Source organism: Apium graveolens, chromosome 3 (genome assembly GCF_009905375.1).
Source record: "Apium graveolens cultivar Ventura chromosome 3, ASM990537v1, whole genome shotgun sequence".
NCBI classification, from domain to species: domain Eukaryota; kingdom Viridiplantae; phylum Streptophyta; class Magnoliopsida; order Apiales; family Apiaceae; genus Apium; species Apium graveolens.
In genome coordinates, this window is record NC_133649.1 from 17588717 (window position 1) to 17607735 (window position 19019).

General features: G+C 34.0%; 4 protein-coding genes across 7 annotated transcripts; 1 reads left to right on the forward strand and 3 right to left on the reverse strand.

The window, feature by feature from the left end:
* Window positions 1-324: 324 nt before the first annotated feature.
* Window positions 325-8427, reverse strand: LOC141711851 (uncharacterized protein At5g03900, chloroplastic). Of its 3 annotated transcripts, none has more exons than XM_074514541.1 (13): window positions 7878-8427; window positions 7226-7333; window positions 7042-7142; window positions 6799-6885; window positions 5852-5924; window positions 5694-5759; window positions 5165-5245; window positions 4881-4946; window positions 4084-4226; window positions 3485-3571; window positions 3322-3385; window positions 2623-2766; window positions 325-649 (listed from the first exon to the last, which is right to left on the reverse strand). In XM_074514541.1, the coding sequence occupies exons 1-13, from the start codon at window positions 8268-8270 to the stop codon at window positions 506-508; spliced, it is 1557 nt and encodes a 518-aa protein (XP_074370642.1). In that variant the 5' UTR covers window positions 8271-8427; the 3' UTR covers window positions 325-505. The 3 variants fall into 3 exon arrangements, with proteins under 3 accessions (XP_074370642.1, XP_074370640.1, XP_074370641.1); XM_074514539.1 differs by having other exon boundaries at window positions 5159-5245; window positions 7878-8425; XM_074514540.1 differs by having other exon boundaries at window positions 5159-5245; window positions 6799-6882; window positions 7878-8424.
* A 389-nt stretch (window positions 8428-8816) lies between these two features.
* On the forward strand, window positions 8817-12452 carry LOC141711852 (heme-binding-like protein At3g10130, chloroplastic). Of its 2 annotated transcripts, none has more exons than XM_074514542.1 (8): window positions 8817-9236; window positions 9378-9464; window positions 9807-9877; window positions 10366-10467; window positions 10553-10657; window positions 11260-11395; window positions 11745-11854; window positions 12157-12452. In XM_074514542.1, the coding sequence occupies exons 1-8, from the start codon at window positions 9029-9031 to the stop codon at window positions 12229-12231; spliced, it is 894 nt and encodes a 297-aa protein (XP_074370643.1). In that variant the 5' UTR covers window positions 8817-9028; the 3' UTR covers window positions 12232-12452. The 2 variants fall into 2 exon arrangements, with proteins under 2 accessions (XP_074370643.1, XP_074370644.1); XM_074514543.1 differs by having other exon boundaries at window positions 8818-9230.
* A 1909-nt stretch (window positions 12453-14361) lies between these two features.
* LOC141713938 (uncharacterized) lies at window positions 14362-14829 on the reverse strand. Its single transcript, XM_074517497.1, has one exon. It carries the CDS (start codon window positions 14827-14829, stop codon window positions 14362-14364), a length of 468 nt encoding a protein of 155 aa, XP_074373598.1.
* A 2470-nt stretch (window positions 14830-17299) lies between these two features.
* On the reverse strand, window positions 17300-17773 carry LOC141713939 (uncharacterized). Its single transcript, XM_074517498.1, has one exon. The coding sequence runs from the start codon at window positions 17771-17773 to the stop codon at window positions 17300-17302; it is 474 nt and encodes a 157-aa protein (XP_074373599.1).
* Between the last annotated feature and the right edge of the window lie 1246 nt (window positions 17774-19019).

A 19019-nucleotide genomic window follows, 5' to 3' on the forward strand; every position in this document is an offset into this window, starting at 1 on the left:
AAAATTAAAAAGACATGACTTAACTACGTGAATTAACTATCGGAAATAATAAACCCTCTTCCTTTTAAAAAACATAATAATAAACTCTCTTATATATTCTATTTTAAACAGCATTTTATTAAATCTTATTGTCCCAGCCCAACAATGAGGGTAAAAATACTAGTTGAAGGGGGCTATGAAACACCAGTATTACCATGATATCTTTACGTAGACCTCAAATTCACTATGAACGTTCTTAGAAAATAATCAGCACTTACACCCTGTTAAACCTGAAATTTAAATGTTTGCCAAGAAACATAACCAATAGTGAAACTTACAAGCGACTCTACTGCAAAATAATTACTCATACAAAATCATGATATAACAAGTGCATGATAGCATTATAGACCCTCTTCCCAGTGGTCAGTTGATTTATATGAATTTAGAATGTAGGTAGTACATTCATCTCTGTCATCATTAGATAATATCAATTTCTGTAATGGAACACTGTAAAGATCACATAACCTTAGTCAGATTTCCGTATCTCTCCGAATTTCTTATCCCATTCTCTCTCTTCGTAATCTTGCTCAATTAAGTCCCTTTCAGTGCTATACACAATCCTATCTTGACTGATGAATGTTTTGTTGGCCATGTCTCTAGCGCTCAGGAGCTGAATACGATCAGAAAATATGTTAATAATGGTTTGTGAATATCTTGATTACCAAGATTAGGTACAAAGTAAAGAAAATTCAATGCTAATATATTCACAGCATAAGCTGTGAAAGCACAGGCTCTATCACCGAGCTTGCTGTGGGGTTAGATCAGAGAGCTTTGGCTGTACGTACAGTTGCTACACAGGTCTATGAATTATCTTAGTATGATTATCATCAGTGATCGGTCAGTGACTCGGTGTCAAGCGAAATTTACAAGCAAGATGTAATTTTTATATGCAGCTATAAAGAAAATGGAAAACCCCAAAAAGTAGCCCCGTTTTGGGATATATTCGATAACCATTCCCACAATTTCGAGAATATTCATGAGGCTAAATCAGTGTAGTTGGAGGCTGACCCTATTTAGGTAGAGTCCACATACTAGGTGTAATATCCCGTAATTTTTTTAGAATTCGATTAATAAAAGAATAATTGAATAAAAAAGATTAAAATTAGATAAGGACTAGGATTTAAAATTGGGTTAGAATATTGGGCCTAAAATTTGGATCAGATTCTAATATGGATAACTTGTAGGTTAAGAAATAGAGTTTTATATCGTTATAAATAGATCCTATTCGTCTTCCTCGTTTTTAATATAAAAATTCGTAGGGCTCTTCTCAGCATAAATCAGTTGTTTTGTAAAATTCGTAGAAAATTCATCGTAAGTCAGAATTCAGTGATTCTAGACTTTTCGGAGAGGTCTTTTCCTTATCTTCAACTTTCGTGTTTTGTATTTTTCAAGATAACATCGTTTAGAGGGTCAAAAAGGCTAAATTCAGATCTGGTCAGAGTTGGAAGTAAGTTTTCGATCGATCTTACTAGTATTTTCAAAATTGTGTGTTATGTGTATATATTTGATTATCAAAACATGGGCTAAGTGATGGTATATTTGAAAGTATTATGTGTTATAGAATATGTATCGATGTATATGTGTGTTGTCTCAACGATAATTTTGGATCTTTGATTTGTGTCATGGTTTTTGAAAATATCGAATAAGAACTTAGGACCGTAGTCACCGGATTGTAGTGACAGTTTTCTGAAAATTTAGGACCGTTATCACCGGGTTGTAGTGGTCGTGGCATGAATTGTGGATTTTGAATTATTTTTATTTATGTTGTATGTGTATTGTGTGTATCGAATAAGAATAAGAATATGTACCGAAAGTGTTTATTTCGTATATCGTATCGTATATGTTATCGTATTTTGTTATATGTGTTCATGTTACTTGGCATACTAGTTGGATCGATTGGTTTCTTGCTGAGCTTTATAGCTCACCCCTTTCAATTTCAGGTTTCGTATAAGATTCGAGTTGGAAATCATTGGAGTTCGAGGACTTAGGATTGGAGTATATTAAATTTTGGGCTTCCGTTAGCTGCGCTTTTGTAATAGACACCTTTGTAATAGATTTTCGTATTAGTAAATTGTATTTTATTTTAGTTTTGATTTACAATTAATAGTCCGGAAGTGCGGGCCGTTACACTAGGATCAATTAAATCTGCTTCATCATCAAGTTTTCCATGTTCATTGGACTTATCACAAGCCTGGATACAGTTTACAATGACAGCTCCACTTAAGTCTTAAATTTTTGACAATATGTTAAAATCTAATTTCTTTTTAAACATGGTTTTTAATTAATAACCAATAAGGTGCATCAAAAGTTTAGGCTCCACTTTTCTGTAAGCCAATTGACTACCATTTGCACTGCCAATAATAAATTCAATTTATGCAAGTAGAGAGACCAAAAACTTTCTATTTTCTCTTAAGCTTCAAAGGTCAGGCCAGCCCAGACTTAGGAGTTAAATGAAATTAAAGATACATTTTAAAAACTGAAATCAATGTATACTTCTGGAACAATATGATGGAAGCCCTAAACATAATATTATTATTCAGATATTCATGATAAGAAACAGCAATCCACACATTTATATTGTACCTTTCGCCTTAGAGAGAGATCTGGTTGTTCGAGTGCAAGGGCACGTTGTTCTCTTGCCTGGTTCCTCTTTTCAATTTCAGCATTTGTCTTCTGAACGAAGAACCATCGGACCAAAGGAATTGCAAAAAAAGAGCCAGCATAGATCTGAAAACGTGTTTTTAATTATTAACAATGAACTGAATCATATAAAGCCAAATTATACCCCTGCCAACGATATGAACACACAAATCAATGAGAGCAATTACATTTGATAGTCACCTTTTTGCCTTGTCACCACTCTTATGAACACACAAATTATGCAAATACTAACATGTAATTTTCTAAAATACTTTGTAACACATTATTGTCAGCCAATCTGCTTCAAGGTTTACAACATTGCAAATGATAAAATTAAATAAACCCAAAAGTTTTTATTCTTGGGAAAAGCATTGGACTGCTAAAGTGGAAGCCAACAACTCATACTAAACCATCCTCATTATCAAGATAGTATCAATGCACAACTTATAAGTTATCCATGCATGTATGAATGGAGTTTCAAATAGCAAATAAATTATTTTCTTCTATCCTGAACAGATCAGTGTTCTTAGCTTGAAAGATATATGTGATTCATATAGATCTAAACGATATACTAATTTTTTTAAGAATAGCATGATTAACAAGGCATACTGCATATATAAGAAATGGAATACACTTCCAGACCTGAAGTAAAGGGAATATGTCAGAGACAAAGGTGATAAATCCACTTGGCGTACCTGTCATTTCTCTTCAAGTAACAATTCATCCAAAAACAAAAGTTGTATTAGAGAGGTAGGTAAGAAAAACTAAGGAACTAAAAAGGAGCTTAAAGGAGCTAAAAACATACTGTAACATGGTACCCAGAATGACAACACCAACTAAATTAAGCCCACCTAAACCAATGACCATTGCCCTTTCAGAACTGCTGGTTTTACTGCATAGTAAAATATTGAGCACATGATAAATGAAAATTAACCAACCATATATACTATTATATTAAAAACGAAACAATGAAAGTTTGGTTGGTAGTCGGTATGGTCACCGTAAATAGTAATATTTAGAATAAAACACTCTCACAAATAGATAAATATCCATTACAGAATTATAATATGTCTAATGGTTTTCGTTAAAACAAAATAATATATAAAATTCATCCGAATATAATGTCATCAAATTACCGGTCGGGCTAAAGAAAATTATACTAATAATCCAATTTTAAATAAAGAAATTAAAAAAACTACAAATAGTTAGTTGGATTTGAAGAATCAAGCTAAAATAAAATATTAAGTATTATTAAATCTTATTATTAAAATTTCAAATAAATAAGTTTCATAACTTAAAAAATTTTCAAATTAATTTCAAAAAAATTATGTAATATTAAAAATAAGCCGTGTATCGCACGGGTTTTAGGCTAGTATATACTATACAAGCAGAATTAAAAAAAACCTGAATTCCAACTGCTTCTCTCTGAAAAATCTATCAACCCCCCCAACCCAGTCTGCCCATCTTCTCCCAACATACTCCTTCTTTCCACTCTTCTGTGAAGAAGCTGTTCTTTGCAATGATGGAAACCGATACAAAATATTTCCCTGCATGAAATAGATTAAGGTCTTGTTAATGTGAGATTATAACAATACATTAGTTTAGAATTGCTGTATGAATTGATGACGATATTTTCTTTCCACTTCTTTGTATCTCGTAAAGGACTTTTTGAAGTCCGGGTTCTAATCCATTTCTTTGAAGAAACTTCTACTTGTGTAATGTTAAAAACTTTGTTAGTTTAAATACATAAAAGGGTTTTTTTGATATAGAAACACAATACAATGACTGACATGGAAGTAGACAAACAAATAAGTTTCTTTACTGAAATCAAGACATTGTGTTATCAGGAGTTCCATTGATACTTCGGATAAGATCGACTTCTATGGTTATAAACTAAGCTGAAATTTAAGTTCCGGTCAAGCATAAAAAGTTTATTATGTTCAATTAGAATTAAACAGAACATTTTTAAGTTAAAAAAATTATATTCTTTTAGTTCATCACAAAACTCAAGACGAATTGCTACCTTTTTTTGGCAAGAAGACAATATGCTACTTAATTCACAGCATATATAAAAATTAAAACATATCAACTTATAAAAATAAATTCTACAAATGAACTAGCATTAGAAAGAGAAAGATACGCAATACACACAACAGACCGGAGAATCAGATCTGTTTTCTATATACAAAGTTAAAAGTCACCTCGTCATCTATTTCTGGAAGTCCATCAAAGCGTAGAAGTACAGGTAGGATGTATGAATCGTCATTCTGTAACATAAAAATTACAGAAAATGAGCTACTAAGGGCAAGAAGCATTTAATTAATGAGTGATACAGTTTTGTAATGACAAAAAACCCATTAAAACAGAAGATTGAATACTCATGTCTATTACAGATGCAATATTGTACGCATATATTTTATAGTCGTGGGTAAAGGAGAGAAATACATATTAGGAAACATGATGCTTTAAATTGCAATACCATTGCCTTTGTATTTTCCACATCAAGATATGGAGCAAGCTCTTCAGCTGTAGTAACACCCCCATTTGATGATATATATTGTCCAATCTGAAAAGTGACCATATAAAACCATGAGATTTCAAAATTAATACAACTGGCAGGCAATTAAATGATCATGAGAACATAAATTAAAACTTAGTGAGGACAAATATAAGATAAAGCATCAACTAGCCTAAATGTTAATGAAAGACTCCACATTGGCTTTTAAGTTTTTAAATATGTGCAGCAAGAGAAAAGAACAATAAGGTCTATATGATATCCATATGACAGCTCCTGCTTATACTAAAGGGTGCGCTCTGAAATACTATAAAATTTATACTTACATTTCACACACTAAAAAGTGCACTTTCACATACCAAAAAAATTAGACTAACATTTTGAAATTACAGAATGGCAGCAATATCAGAAAATATTAAGAGGCGAATACATGACCAATGACATTGTCAAATATTACATTGAAAGTAACGGACCACTGAATTCAGAGCTCAATTATTACCGACTTCCACCTCTCTTCTTCAATACCCATATTGGGGTCCCCATCACCAAATACAAAGGAGAAAACCTACATGGAAGATATTCAAGGAGGAACTTTGTTACCAAAAACAGAGTATATGAATTAAATTGACTTCTGTGTTTATTGAATAAAGTTATTACAGATTCTATAAAGTTCATCCCCTCATTATCCGCTCGCACTCGTCTCCTCCTATTGTAATATGGATCCCAGTACCTACATAATCCAAAGAGAAGCATCAATCATATATACAGTTTTTCCCAGATATAACTACTGATGACATCAAAAGTAGTAGGACATCACAAGCATAACTAACCCACTCTTCTCAATAACAAGCCATAAAGAATTACATGTTAGAAATTATCAAAATTATGAAATTGTGTGGGAGGAAATTACACTAAGAAGAGGCACAGAGGAGCACTGAAATTAGATAGTTGAACCAGCTTTTGCTCTAATCTCCAACATTACAGTTTGACAACTAAAATACTAAATAGCGCAAAATGCAATCAGGGGAGGACAGCTAACATGCCTAAGATTGACAAAACTGAGTACCTGTTATCTAATCAAATTCGAGCATGTGATGATATGTTTTCTATTGGTTTACGAACTTCTCCATTTAAATGCAATGCCCCTAACTAAACATATAAAAAGTCCAGCCTTATTTCTAGTCTAAATTTGTCAGATACACCCCTAAATAGAATGTTCGAGGTCAGAAACACTTTATTGACACATCTTCCTTTTCCCTATGCCCGATACACGGGATGCTAAATGAGTAATAAATTAACACCCTACTTCTTCCATGGAATATCTAAAAATGACGCGAGCAGCACCCGAGATCTGTAATTTGGAACCATTAATCAGCCAACACGACTTTTAAACTAACAACTAATATAAAATGTAATGTGAATCGAATAGTTGAAGCAACTCTGGCTTCTAAGATATCTTAAATTTAACAAACATATAATTTGGACAGATTTCCCTGCATCATACTTCAGTTCAAATGTAACCCTAAGAAAATTGGAGTCTGAATGTCTACTATATCACTATAAATTGAAATAAGATAAAATTTGCTGCCTGTTATAGCTATTACCAAAACAGATCCGCTGGATTAAGATAAAAGTTGACACCACTATCATAGGATCTACCACCACGCCTACCACGATTGTCTTCATCACTGCTAGACAAAAGATAAAGATAATGGTCAATCTTTCGGTTCATATAATGGATATATTTTCGTAATGTCCAACAAAATGGCATTTAAACAAAATCATATCTTGCGTAATGAGCAAGTTGATTATAAGGATTTGCTTTATCAGTTATGAGATCCATGTACCTTCTACTGGAGACGAGAGCAATAATTGTGGTATAGACGATAACAATTGAAGCAATCAACGCTGTTCCAAAGGAAACTCGTACTAGATATTCAGCTCCAGACTGTTGAGAGAAAACAAGAAAAATATTCCTTAACATCAACTGTCCTTTAAAAATGTAAAAATTGATGAGTTACAAGATACTACCTTAGCCTTTTCTAGAAAAGGTTCGAACTTTATCCTCAGTGACTTTGTTGCAAGCTTTGAGCGATAATCCTTTGGGAAAACATATAGAACATCACCTTCATCTGAAACCTGTTGATAACATCTTCAAAATGATTGCCATCATGAAATAAAAAACTTCTAAAAGCAATTAAGAGATACATAACTCATGTTAATCCCCGATTATATTAAACTGACAAAGTGCCTGTCTTGTCTTTGATAATAAGCTTCACATAACAGAAAGATTCCATAGCTTGAAAAAATATAGTTCGACCTCGGTATAGTTGAAAAAATTAGGATACATAAGGGCATTGTACCTGTGCAATATTTTCTATCATAGAAACATACAAATATGTTCGCAATTAATATACCACTCCGCTTATATCAGACATGTGACTAGCTAAAATTGTTCAGTTTTAACTCTATTTGACAGATTAGAAGCACGTAGGCTACCGATCCTCCAGCCATACTCAAACTATGTACATAGGGTACAAAGGCTAAACATTATCAATATGAAAATTTACAATACTTAGGTTGATAATTTGCCAATCAAAACCGCAATTACCTCAAGCAATACAAAAACACGTAAATTCCAAATTCCGCAACCAAATTAACAAGCAAAACAACAAACAAGTACCTCCAAGAAGCCATTAGTATCAGCAGCAAGAGCCTGCAAAGCCTTCTGAGCTTGATTCAACTTAATTCCAGCCTTACTAGCCACATCACCAATAGTCACTCTCCCTCCACAAGCATCAACCGCATCCATAGTCCGTTTTCGAACATCAGAAGGCAACTTATCAGTCTCAATTACGCCTCCAGGCCTAATCGACAAAGGCGAAAAATCGACACTCGCCCTAACTATACTTCTACTAGTACTGAACCTTATTTTCGACTTGTTTCGAAAAAACAAAGAAGATTGATGCTGATCATAACAATTGAATTGGAAAGTCTTAAATAGAGTATTTGAAGATAAGATGTAAGAGCGAGACTTGCTAGCTGTTAGTGTCCAACACGATGATATTGAGGCCATTTCTGCACACACTTCTAGGCCAGAAGCTCCACCATTGATGTATATGTATAGATAGTTGTATGTATAGGTCTGGTTGAGAGGTTTGTGCAGTCTGAGTATGTGTTCTATTTTGGTTGGTGCAGAGATGAAGCAGAAGAGATGATAAAAAGGATGATTATTCAACTAACATAACTGTAATTTTTTTAATAAACAGGTTTATGCCTTTTAAAATACGGACTTTATAATGTCTACCCAATATTTTTCCGAATTTGGTGCATTTTTATTAGTGGAGTTATTGTAAATGCAGGCGTTTTTCAATATTTATAATTAGAGGACCAATCAAAATACACTAAACTCATGAGAATTAGTGTTTATTGTATGCTTTCTACGAATCACGTATTTCATCTCAGCGATAATAAGCGGGGTTATGTTCATTTGCGAAATGTAATTTAACTTTTACCATTATTACCAAATTTAACAATTTTATTTATAATTTTCATTTTTTTTATAAATAAGCTCAACTTGCTAATTGAATGACCTAGAAAGTGATCCTGGCCAACAATTCAATTTGACAACTTGGTAAATTTTTGAACGGATAACTAGAATACACGGTGTGCGTTTATGTATGCACCAGAATGAATGTGTCTATTACGGACTTACAGTATAAGCAAATCGGACCATAAGCAAACCGGACCAAATCGCACCACGCTCATCTTTACGAGCAAAGATTAATTCAGGTTAAGGCAAATTATTAGAATTTAGTAGTGACAAAGATTAAGATGATGAGTATATACAGTCCTTCTGTGATCACTCAACCACCGTATCAACGGATTCGTAGTGTGCACTCAACTGTAAAGGCAATGAGTGATAGAACTGTAACTGCTGCTGCTTCACAGAGAAAAAGCTCCTCCTCTGCCTTTGAAGCTCGATTCTCTCTTGTCCTTGCTCTTGCATCCCAGACTTCTTCTCTATCGCAGCGACGTACATGTTTATAATTATACCCCTTCAATTTCTTATTAAACTAGAGAGTTATAGTTCTATCCAGTTATTATGTGTAATTTTTGTTTTTCAATTGGATTATCTGTTTTAGTTCAGTTAACTGTTTCTAAGAGTGTTTCTGAAATGCAGTCTTGATGGATTTGGCAACGGAGACCTCCAAATACTTGTTTCCCCGCAGATTTGAGCCTCGCAATTTTGAGGAAGCTCTTATGTCAGGTAATATTATACCATCCATTATCAGTATAAAAGTCGATAGTGAATAGTTATAATCTGTTGTGCTTAATTCATTCTGTGTGTGGCCTATAGAAGATATTAAAGTTAATATAGACCTAGTGAAATTATTAATCCTTAATACTGCAAACAACTAGTAATATTATTGAGACTAGAAAAAAATGGAACAAGTGTAAACAATTGATAATATGGGAGAGAAAAGAGTTTTTAAGTTGATGTAGACGGTTTTTTATTTCAAGATACCGATTATTATTCTTCCATTGCAAAATGTTCTTTTTTTAAAAGTAATAGTCTGAATTTTTAGTCTATTTCGGGTTTGTTTTACAGTCCCGGATCTTGAAACTGTGAAATTCCAGGTCTTGAGCCGCACAGATCTGTATGAGATACGACAAGTTGAGGTACGTATCATACCTCATGGACTGTTTAAAGTTCTACTTTATTGTCTATGCTGATGATCAAGGGATTATTACTTTCTTTTCTTTTGTCCTACTTTTGGCTAACCAGTTTTACCATTTCATATTTTGGTACATAAGATTTGATACCTTATGCATTTCATCACATCCATGTCCGTCCTGCACACCCAATTATTGAAACTTTGTGGTAATCAGGAAATTATAATGAATATAATTGGTGAGGTTGTCTCACTATGTTCGCTTTCTGCAAAATTATAACCTTAATCAGTTTTCTTTTAATATATATGTTCATATTCAAAATATCAACAAGTAATATTCACAAGGATCAGTTTTCGATGATGACCTTATCAAATCAGTGATTATCTGACTAAGCCTATCAATTATTGCTGGTAACTATTACTGTTTACAATTCAACTGCTTCCATCTCGAACACAAATGCGTGCAAGAAGAATAAACTTGTGACTGTGAAACAGCCTTACTTTATTGCTGAGACAACTATGCCTGGGAAGAACGGATTTGATCTTAATGGAGCATCTCAATCATTCAATGTATTGGCTGAATACCTGTTTGGTAAGGTATTGATGACCTTTTTAATATCTACTGAGAAAAATCAAAGCCTGTCAATCTTTTTAACATAAAAAAAAACTACTGATCATTCAGAATACAACAAAGGAGAGTATGGAGATGACTACACCTGTTGTTACTCGCAGGACTCAGTCTCAAGGAGAGAAAATGGATATGACAACTCCTGTAATAACTAAAAGGGTAAGATTAAATATTTTTTTCATTTCGCCTTATGTTCCATTATGTGTCCATGGGGTCAAATCTATATTCACACCTATGCTTCAAAATAAACTTATTTCTTATTTACAAACGTTTTAACTCATGAAACTTGGCTCCACTGGCCCTCAAGATCTGACATTTATCCGTTGTGCTCAAATCAAGTAACATACCTGATTATGAACTTCCAACGAAACAGAATGATTATTTACGGATCCCAAGCCTCTACAGCAATAGACAATCTTTATATTGATACTGTCCACTGTCATTTTATCTCAAGGAAGTTCACTAGTAGGTGTAGTTATACCTTCTTGCGGTCTACCAGTAGTTTATGTATTTGTGTTAGTACCAATTACGACAATTTAAACCAGCCCGCCTGACCTGACCAATCCATATAGCTGGTTATTCCCCGGTTTCAAGAGATTAACCAAATGTTTCTTTATTAATGTAATATATTGTATGCCAATCATGATAGTTTGATAGCCAGTTATGTATATAATTGTTTGTATGCCCAGGTCTAGTTAATTTTCAATTTGTCCTGCTTTTATTAATGTATACCTTGAAATATTTTGATTGCAAAATATTAGCTGGAAGACCGAGATACATGGCAGATGTCCTTTGTCATGCCCTCAAAGTATGGTTCCAGCTTGCCATTACCCAAAGATCCATCAGTGGCTATCAAAGAGGTGCCAAGCAAAATTGTGGCTGTTTCCGCTTTTTCAGGTTTTTCCCTAAACTACTAAATGATAACTGCTTTCACTTTACAAAAGACCTTAAAATAAATATGGCAGCAGTGGAGATAACTATAGATATTCTGTAATTTCATTCTGCACAAAGATGCATTTTTCTGTACATACATAGAGGTCACTGTATTGAAGAAGTATGTGCAGAATGACATGGCCCAAGTAATTTGTGTCCAAGTTGCTATCATAAATGCTTATTAATTATGCCATTCTGCTTGTAAAAATATAACATAGGTTCATAGTCCAGGGACGTTCAGGTATTTATAAACTTGTTTGTCAAAGATTCCTAAAGTACTGTACCTTTCTTACTTGTTAGAGTTTTAATTTAGGTTTTGTAACTGATGAAGAGGTGCAACAGCGTGAAGCAGCCCTTAGAAATGCACTAAAGAATGACGGTCAATTCCAAGTAAAGATTGGTGCACCAGTCGAAGTTGCACAGGTAACTTACACAAATTTAAATAAATTAGCAATCGCTATCTGGAAATGAGAGTCCTACTAACTTTTTGTAAATATTAGTACTGGACACACTTGACTACAGCTTATAACAAAGCATCAAATAACAGTGACTAGTGTGTTATAATGTAAAGTTCAACACAGAGTTTGAAGGTGTGTTATATAGAAAAAAAGAATTATGCTCTCATTTCCAGATGGATACTTTTATTTTTTTAAGTAGAAATCATCAGGGAATAGTCATAGTACTGAGTCGGGATCATGATGTCTTCCGCCAATTACTGACTGCAGTACAATCCACCATTTACACTTCCATTTACGCGTCGCAATGAGATTGCTCTAGAAGTTGAAAGGAAAGAAGAATAATTCATCATATGCAGGGATCAGCAAGTTGGATTCAGAACTAGGCTTACACTACAATGACACTAGTAGAACAAGTTGTGACTGGCCATTTTTATGCAATTATGTAAAATAAACTGTAAATATTTTGACTGTTGATATCTGTTGTAAAGAAACATATGTAGAAACCAGCTTATACCAAGATTTTAGATTATTCTATATCAAAGATACTAATATTAATTCTTTTAGCTGAAACCCTGCTAACATTTGAGAAAGGCTCTGGTAATAGTTTAATGTGGCTAAATCAAAAGCATGAAATATATGTTGCTTTTATTAGATAAATGGCTTAAAGAATATCTATGCATCTTTGCTGATTTTGCTGATTTTTTTTGGCTTTGTAATTAACTTCCCTCGTTCATAGTGAATCAGGACATTAGTAAAGCTCTCTAACAAAAGATAGGATACTTGTAGATTACTGATGCTACACAAATTGCAGACATTTGATCGGTATTAACTGAATAGAGAATGTGACTATAATGATTAGTTGATTGAAATTTCATTTTCTTTCAACACATATTTTACTGAATTTAGCCAAGTTTTGGTATATTTGTCAAATGGGTCACGTGGTGAAAATATACATGAACAAAACCCCAACTTGCAGGTAAAAGTCAGATATGGTTTTAATAGGGGATTCAGATTTGGTTTCTTTTATTCTTGCTCAAGAAGACTACCATTTCCAGTTTCCTCGATTTTGGTAGGGTCATCAAACTGAAAGATCTTGCAATTAGATTACTACATTAAGAAAGAATTGCATTCAAGTCACTGAATACAGTAGAAAAAAAAACTTGCACGGCCGTTAACTTCAGTTAACATTAGATAGAAGTCTGATAAATCTACAATTTAAGCTTCCAAATCAGGCTCCCCTTTTGAGTTTGACGATCCAATTACAAGTTATAACTCAGTTCAATTATGTTTTAGCCATTAAGGTTATATTTTTATGCATTGGTTCAGTTACTAGAGCTAGCATAAGGATCAACATTTTATACAGATCAATGTTTGTTAAGGTTGATTATGTAGGTTTCCTCCCGCACAATTCTATAACATGTTTTCACTTGAAGGCATCCAGTAATTGATCTACTTACCATGTAAGGATGTGACATATTAGATTGAATGGCAATTGCTTCCCTAACATTAGGAAATATCATGTTATTTTATCTTGGATTATGACCTTTTGATTTCATCTCTCTGTCATGTCTTACATTTCTCATCTGTGGTTTTGTTTTCTTGCCTAGAGCCCTAAACCACTAATAGGACATCCTGTCATTATGGTCTTGTTGTTTAGAACCATAATTGAGTCTAAAGGCTCAAGGAACTACAAATAAATTGTTAGTATAACTTTTAAAAATCTTCTATCTTCTATTGCTGACATATTAAAGTGCACGATAAACTGAAATAAAGAACCCCAAGATGCTCATACATAACTCTACAAAGTGCAACCATATCAATTACAAAGAGAAAAGAAGTGAGATGAAGGTAGCATTTTCTGTTTACTCTGCCAAATTCAGACAGAGATTGTAAGTGACCGGGTCACCTTACGTTCAAAGCTTCTAAACAATTGATATGGTTTGATGTGATTCCTCAATCAATTCAATTCGTAGTACCTCTAGAGTCCAATTCTTCCCCATACTACGAGTGAAATGGAAAAAGTAAAGACTACCATAAAAGCAGCCCAAGCGAGACTTACCAGCTATGAGTACTTCCGTCTTAATTTTGAAACTGTGTATTGTTTTCTTTACTCTTTTAGTTAATTTTATTAGGAGTGTATGTTTTTTTCTAGAAAACACATCTTGACTGAATCTGAGGTACTCCCATAGCATCTTACTGTTTAAAAGAACATGGTTACAGTCGCTGCTTTCAGATTTTGGCTTAGAAATGAAATAAAATTGCGAAGAAATTTTGAGATATCCATACATGAATTGTTTGGTTAACAGGTTGACATATATGTGCTGGCCATAATTCATTTGCAACCTATTGGAGCAAGTAAACTATATTGAGTATTTTCAGTCACCATATAGATTAATCAACTATGCCACAACAATTACTGTCTACGCTCTATGCCACTTCTAATTCTAAGATTTAGAAAGTTTTGGAACGAAACTAACAAGCTTCGGGTATACTCGGCAATACTGGCTTCCATCCTTTAGAAATCATACTAGCATCATTGTCCAAATTTTTGAATGAATCGACCAATTGCTTGTTCTGGAGCTGGGAAATAATATCTTCAATTGTTCCTCCTTTGCTTAACATCTCTTCCAGGTCTTGCTTTCTAATTACTAGCTTAATTCTCACAGCTCCACGGTTTCCCTCCCTTGCTGCTTCCTCTGTGTTTGAATACTCAAGTTCCAGTGAAGGAACTTGGAGTGGTAAAAGATAGTAAAGCTTACCAGAACGCAACTCAACATCTGGACGGAGGTGTTGAGTCACCGGAAGTGTCCTAGATATTACATGGCCAGAATATTCTGATAGAACTTGATGTACTTTCAATGGTGCTTTATATTCAAGGATCTTCCCATCCGTTTTCAAGACCTGGACCAAGTTTTTCTGTAGAGCTAAGCAATTTCCCATAGTTGTTTAAAGTTTTATTTCTGAATAAGAATTCTGCTGTAAATTCTATAGATTGAGAGATACAAAATAAATGTTGGTGTTCGGTTGATGTTTTGAAGTGGACAATTCTTTAATACTTATAGGAGATGTATAGAATAGTACCCTTGACTTATAGCGATAGAAGCATATGAACCATATGCCATATTGTATTGAGGCCCCAGTGTTGTTGATTTTCCCGACTCTTTCTCGTTCAAATGAGGATGAAATGTCGAGAACTGTGATATATGCAAACCCCCGTGTCCAGGTGTGATAAGTGTGCACAATGCATTTAAATATATTTTTGATATGTGGCTGGCTGTATCTTTGTGTTTACCAATGTGACGAGTAATGTACTTCCTGTATGCTACTGCAATTTGAATTAATTAAATGGTGTGATCATAGTAAAAGCATGACCATTACTATTTTATGCAGACATAACACTTAAAACGTTATATTGCCATATCTCATTGTCCTGTTTACAGATGAAGAATAGAAACAGTAATTCTTCTGCACAAATTTGTTTATTATTATTAAAGTGATTTTGTTTGGTAATTGGTGTTAAAGTAAAGCATTACGCTAATTATCTTGTTCTAAATATGCAAAACATGTTCAGAAGAGTGTGAACAGGTAGAAAGCAGCTGCTCAGCAGAAACAAGACATGGCTGACGGTCTACTTTCTGCATAAACACAAGGCAAGTGGGGAAAACTAAAGGAAGCAATTGCACTTTCTGTAATCGATTTTTTGTTTTTTGTTGATTCTTATCATTAATAATTGTCTAACTTAGCATTCGGTCTACTGGTAGCCTTGTCCAAATGAAAATTACTTGTAAATTAGAGAACAGCGACTAGGAGGTAACCATGCTTGCAGATAGTGATGTCGTTTCTGTGTCTTTAGCAACACACGATGACACTACATTCGATCAGCATTAATTAAGTAACTGATGTAACTCTAAAGTTAAGAACTAGGTTGAAATCCAATCTTTTTAATTAAGTTTTTGCTGAATTAGCCAAGTTTTGGAATGGTTAAATTATGGCTCTTTTTGCTATGCTGGTTCAGCTTAAGGATCAACATATAATAAGGTTATACATGTAATTTTTCTTTGGCACGATTTTATACATGTTGCTACCTAAGGCCTCCATTAATAAAACTACTTATCTGGTAACATATTTCAGAATTAGATGACAAGAGTTTCTTTAATGATATTTCTAGATGAACAGTTGGTTAGTTTCAGTTAGCTGTGTGCAGCTTTCTGTCTGTGTGTGCTGTTTAACCTGTGATTTTTTGGATATCATTACTAACTCGAGCTAAGCTTGTTATTACAAGATATATTAGGGGATCTTTCAAATGTTTCTTGAAGTAATTACAGTTTTGTTTCCGGAAGTTAACAGCTTCAAGGGAGGATGAGACTTTAGGATATATAAGGAGACTTTTGAAAATTTGATAATTAGTTATATTACTTATCACTATTTGCAAATGGTACAAGAATATATGGCCCATATGTTGTTGTGCATCTACATCATCAGTATATTGGTTTCTCTGTATAGACTGTTTTCGGTTAAGGTGATTATCAACTTAAATTGTGTCTTGACATACCATTGAAAAGGAGATATCGTGTTGTATATCTTGGATGATGGCTTTTTGATTTCATTTCTTTTTCATGTCTTGCATTCATGTCCATTGGTTCCTTTCTTATTTCCTTTTCTTCTATTGTTTGTCTTGCCTAAACCACTCATCAGACATCCCTGTCACTAACGTTTGTGGTACGTTTGAACTATACCTATGTCCAAAGGCCCAACAAGCTACAGATTAAACTGTTAGGGTGTAACTTGTAACTGTTTGTCTTTGATTGCTGACTTATTAAATAATGCCATGCTGCTCATACATGATTCTATTGAAGAATGGCATGGTGCTCATACTATAAAGTGCAACCGTATTTATCACAAAATGAAACTAAGCGAGTTGAGGCTCACGTTAACTGTTCACTTTGCATAGCTATGTGTTTCAGATTGAAGGTTGCAAGTGACCTGGGCACCTGTGCTTTGTTCCACTTAAATGTTGATACTGCATCTTGTTTCCTTTACTCTTTTAGTCAATTTTGTTAGGATCGTGTTCTATCTACAAGTATGGAGCTTAGCAGAATCTGCTTTAGGTACTTAAAACACATCATGATCATTTAAAAAACAAGGTTTCAGTTGTTTCTTTCAGATTTTGGCTTAAAATTGAAAATTGAAGAAGAAAGTGTAAAATGGGCATGCATGAATTGTGATCTAGTTAATAGTTCGACATATACGTGCAGGCACGCAATAAATTGACAACTTACAGGAGCAAGTAAAATGTATTAAGTATCTTCAGTCAACATTCAGATTTGTCTATTATGCCATAACAATAATTTCTATGTTCTAGCCTCTATGCCTCTTCTATTTCCTAAGATGTAGAAATTTTGAAACAAAACTAACAAGCTTCAGGTATACTTGGCAAAACAGGCTTCCATCCTCTAGAATTTTGACTAGCACCAGTGTTCAAGTTTTTGAATGAATCGACCAATTGTTTGTTTTGGAGCTGCAAAATTACATCTTCAATCGTTCCTCCTGTGCTTAACATATCCTCCAAGTCTTGCTTTCTAATTACTAGTTTAATCCTTACAACTCCACAGTCTTCCATCCCTGCTACTTCCTTTGTGTTTGAATACTCCTTGTCAAGTTCCATTGAAGAAACTGGGACTGGTAAAAGATAGTAAAGCTGACCAGCACGCAACTCAGCTTCTGGCCGGAGGTGTTGATTCACTTGAAGTGTCTGAGATATTGCATGGCCAGAATATTGTGACAAAACTTGATGTACTTTCAATGGTGCTTTGTATTCAAGGATTTTCCCGTCGGTTTTCATGACCTGGACTAAGTTTTCTTGTAGTGCTAAGCAATTTCCCATAGTTGTGTTAAATTTCTTTGCCAAAGGAGAAGTATGTGGTAGTTTATGCAGATAGAGAGCTACAAAGCAGATGTTGGTGTTTGGTTGATGTTTTGAAGTGGACAATTCTGTTGTACTTATAGGAGATGTTCCGGATCGCCCTTGAAATATAGTGATAGAACCAAATGGACCATAGGCGTATGGTCTAAAGGCCCCAGTGCAGTTGATTTTCGTGACACTTTCCTCGTTGATATGAGACTGACACGTTTGGAATTGTGCTATTTAAAAATCTGCGAGTCCAACATAATAGTAGTGGACCAGCGAGGATAATGTGATAAGTCTGCAGAATGCATGTAAATTCATTTCTGATGACTGTCTGGCTGTATCATTGTGTTTACAATTACTGATGTGCTAAGGTAATATATGTGTAATACTCCATCCCAATTTGAATTATCTACCTAGCGTGTTAAAAGTACAAAACCTGACTAATATTATTTAATGCAAACACAACACTTAAAACGTTATTATGCCATTTCTCAATGTCCTGATTACATAAAGACGAACAGAAACAGTAATTCTTCTGTTTAATTACATTATTAAAGTGATTTCGCTTCAAATTTGGTGTAAAAGTGAAAAAGTACAGTGATGATCTTGTGTTAAATGCAGAAAACATGTGTTGAAGGGTGTGAACAAGCAGAATACAGCTGCTAAGACATGGCTAGAGGTCTATTTTCTGCATAAACATAATGAAAGTGGGGGAATTAAGGAGGACAACCGTAATCTGTATTCTAACTTAATTTTGTGTTGTTAATTCTTTTGATCAAATATGTCTGAATTGTCATTTAGTATATTTGCAGCCCTGTCGGAAATGGGAAGGAAAATCTTCCAGCTGTAAATAAGAGTGTGGCAACTGGGAGGATGCATGGACAGCTTAGTTATTGTATGTTTAGGAAGAGATGATTTGTCAGAAGCATTTTGTCTGAAATAATCCATATTTGTTGTTGTGGAGATGTATCCCTCTTGTTTACATGCATACACCAGTCACTATACACGGATGAAAAAACTTATGCTCCACCAGGACCACCATACACAAATGCTTATGCTGACTTATAATGTTGAATTATTTACATATGATTTATAGTAACTGAAATTTGAGTCTCATAGAATGAAATTATATGCAATATTAGATTGACCATCTCATTTTCTTTATCCAGCGAGCCAAGTAAGTTACATATTTTCAATTTTCAAAATGAATAATTATTGTTTT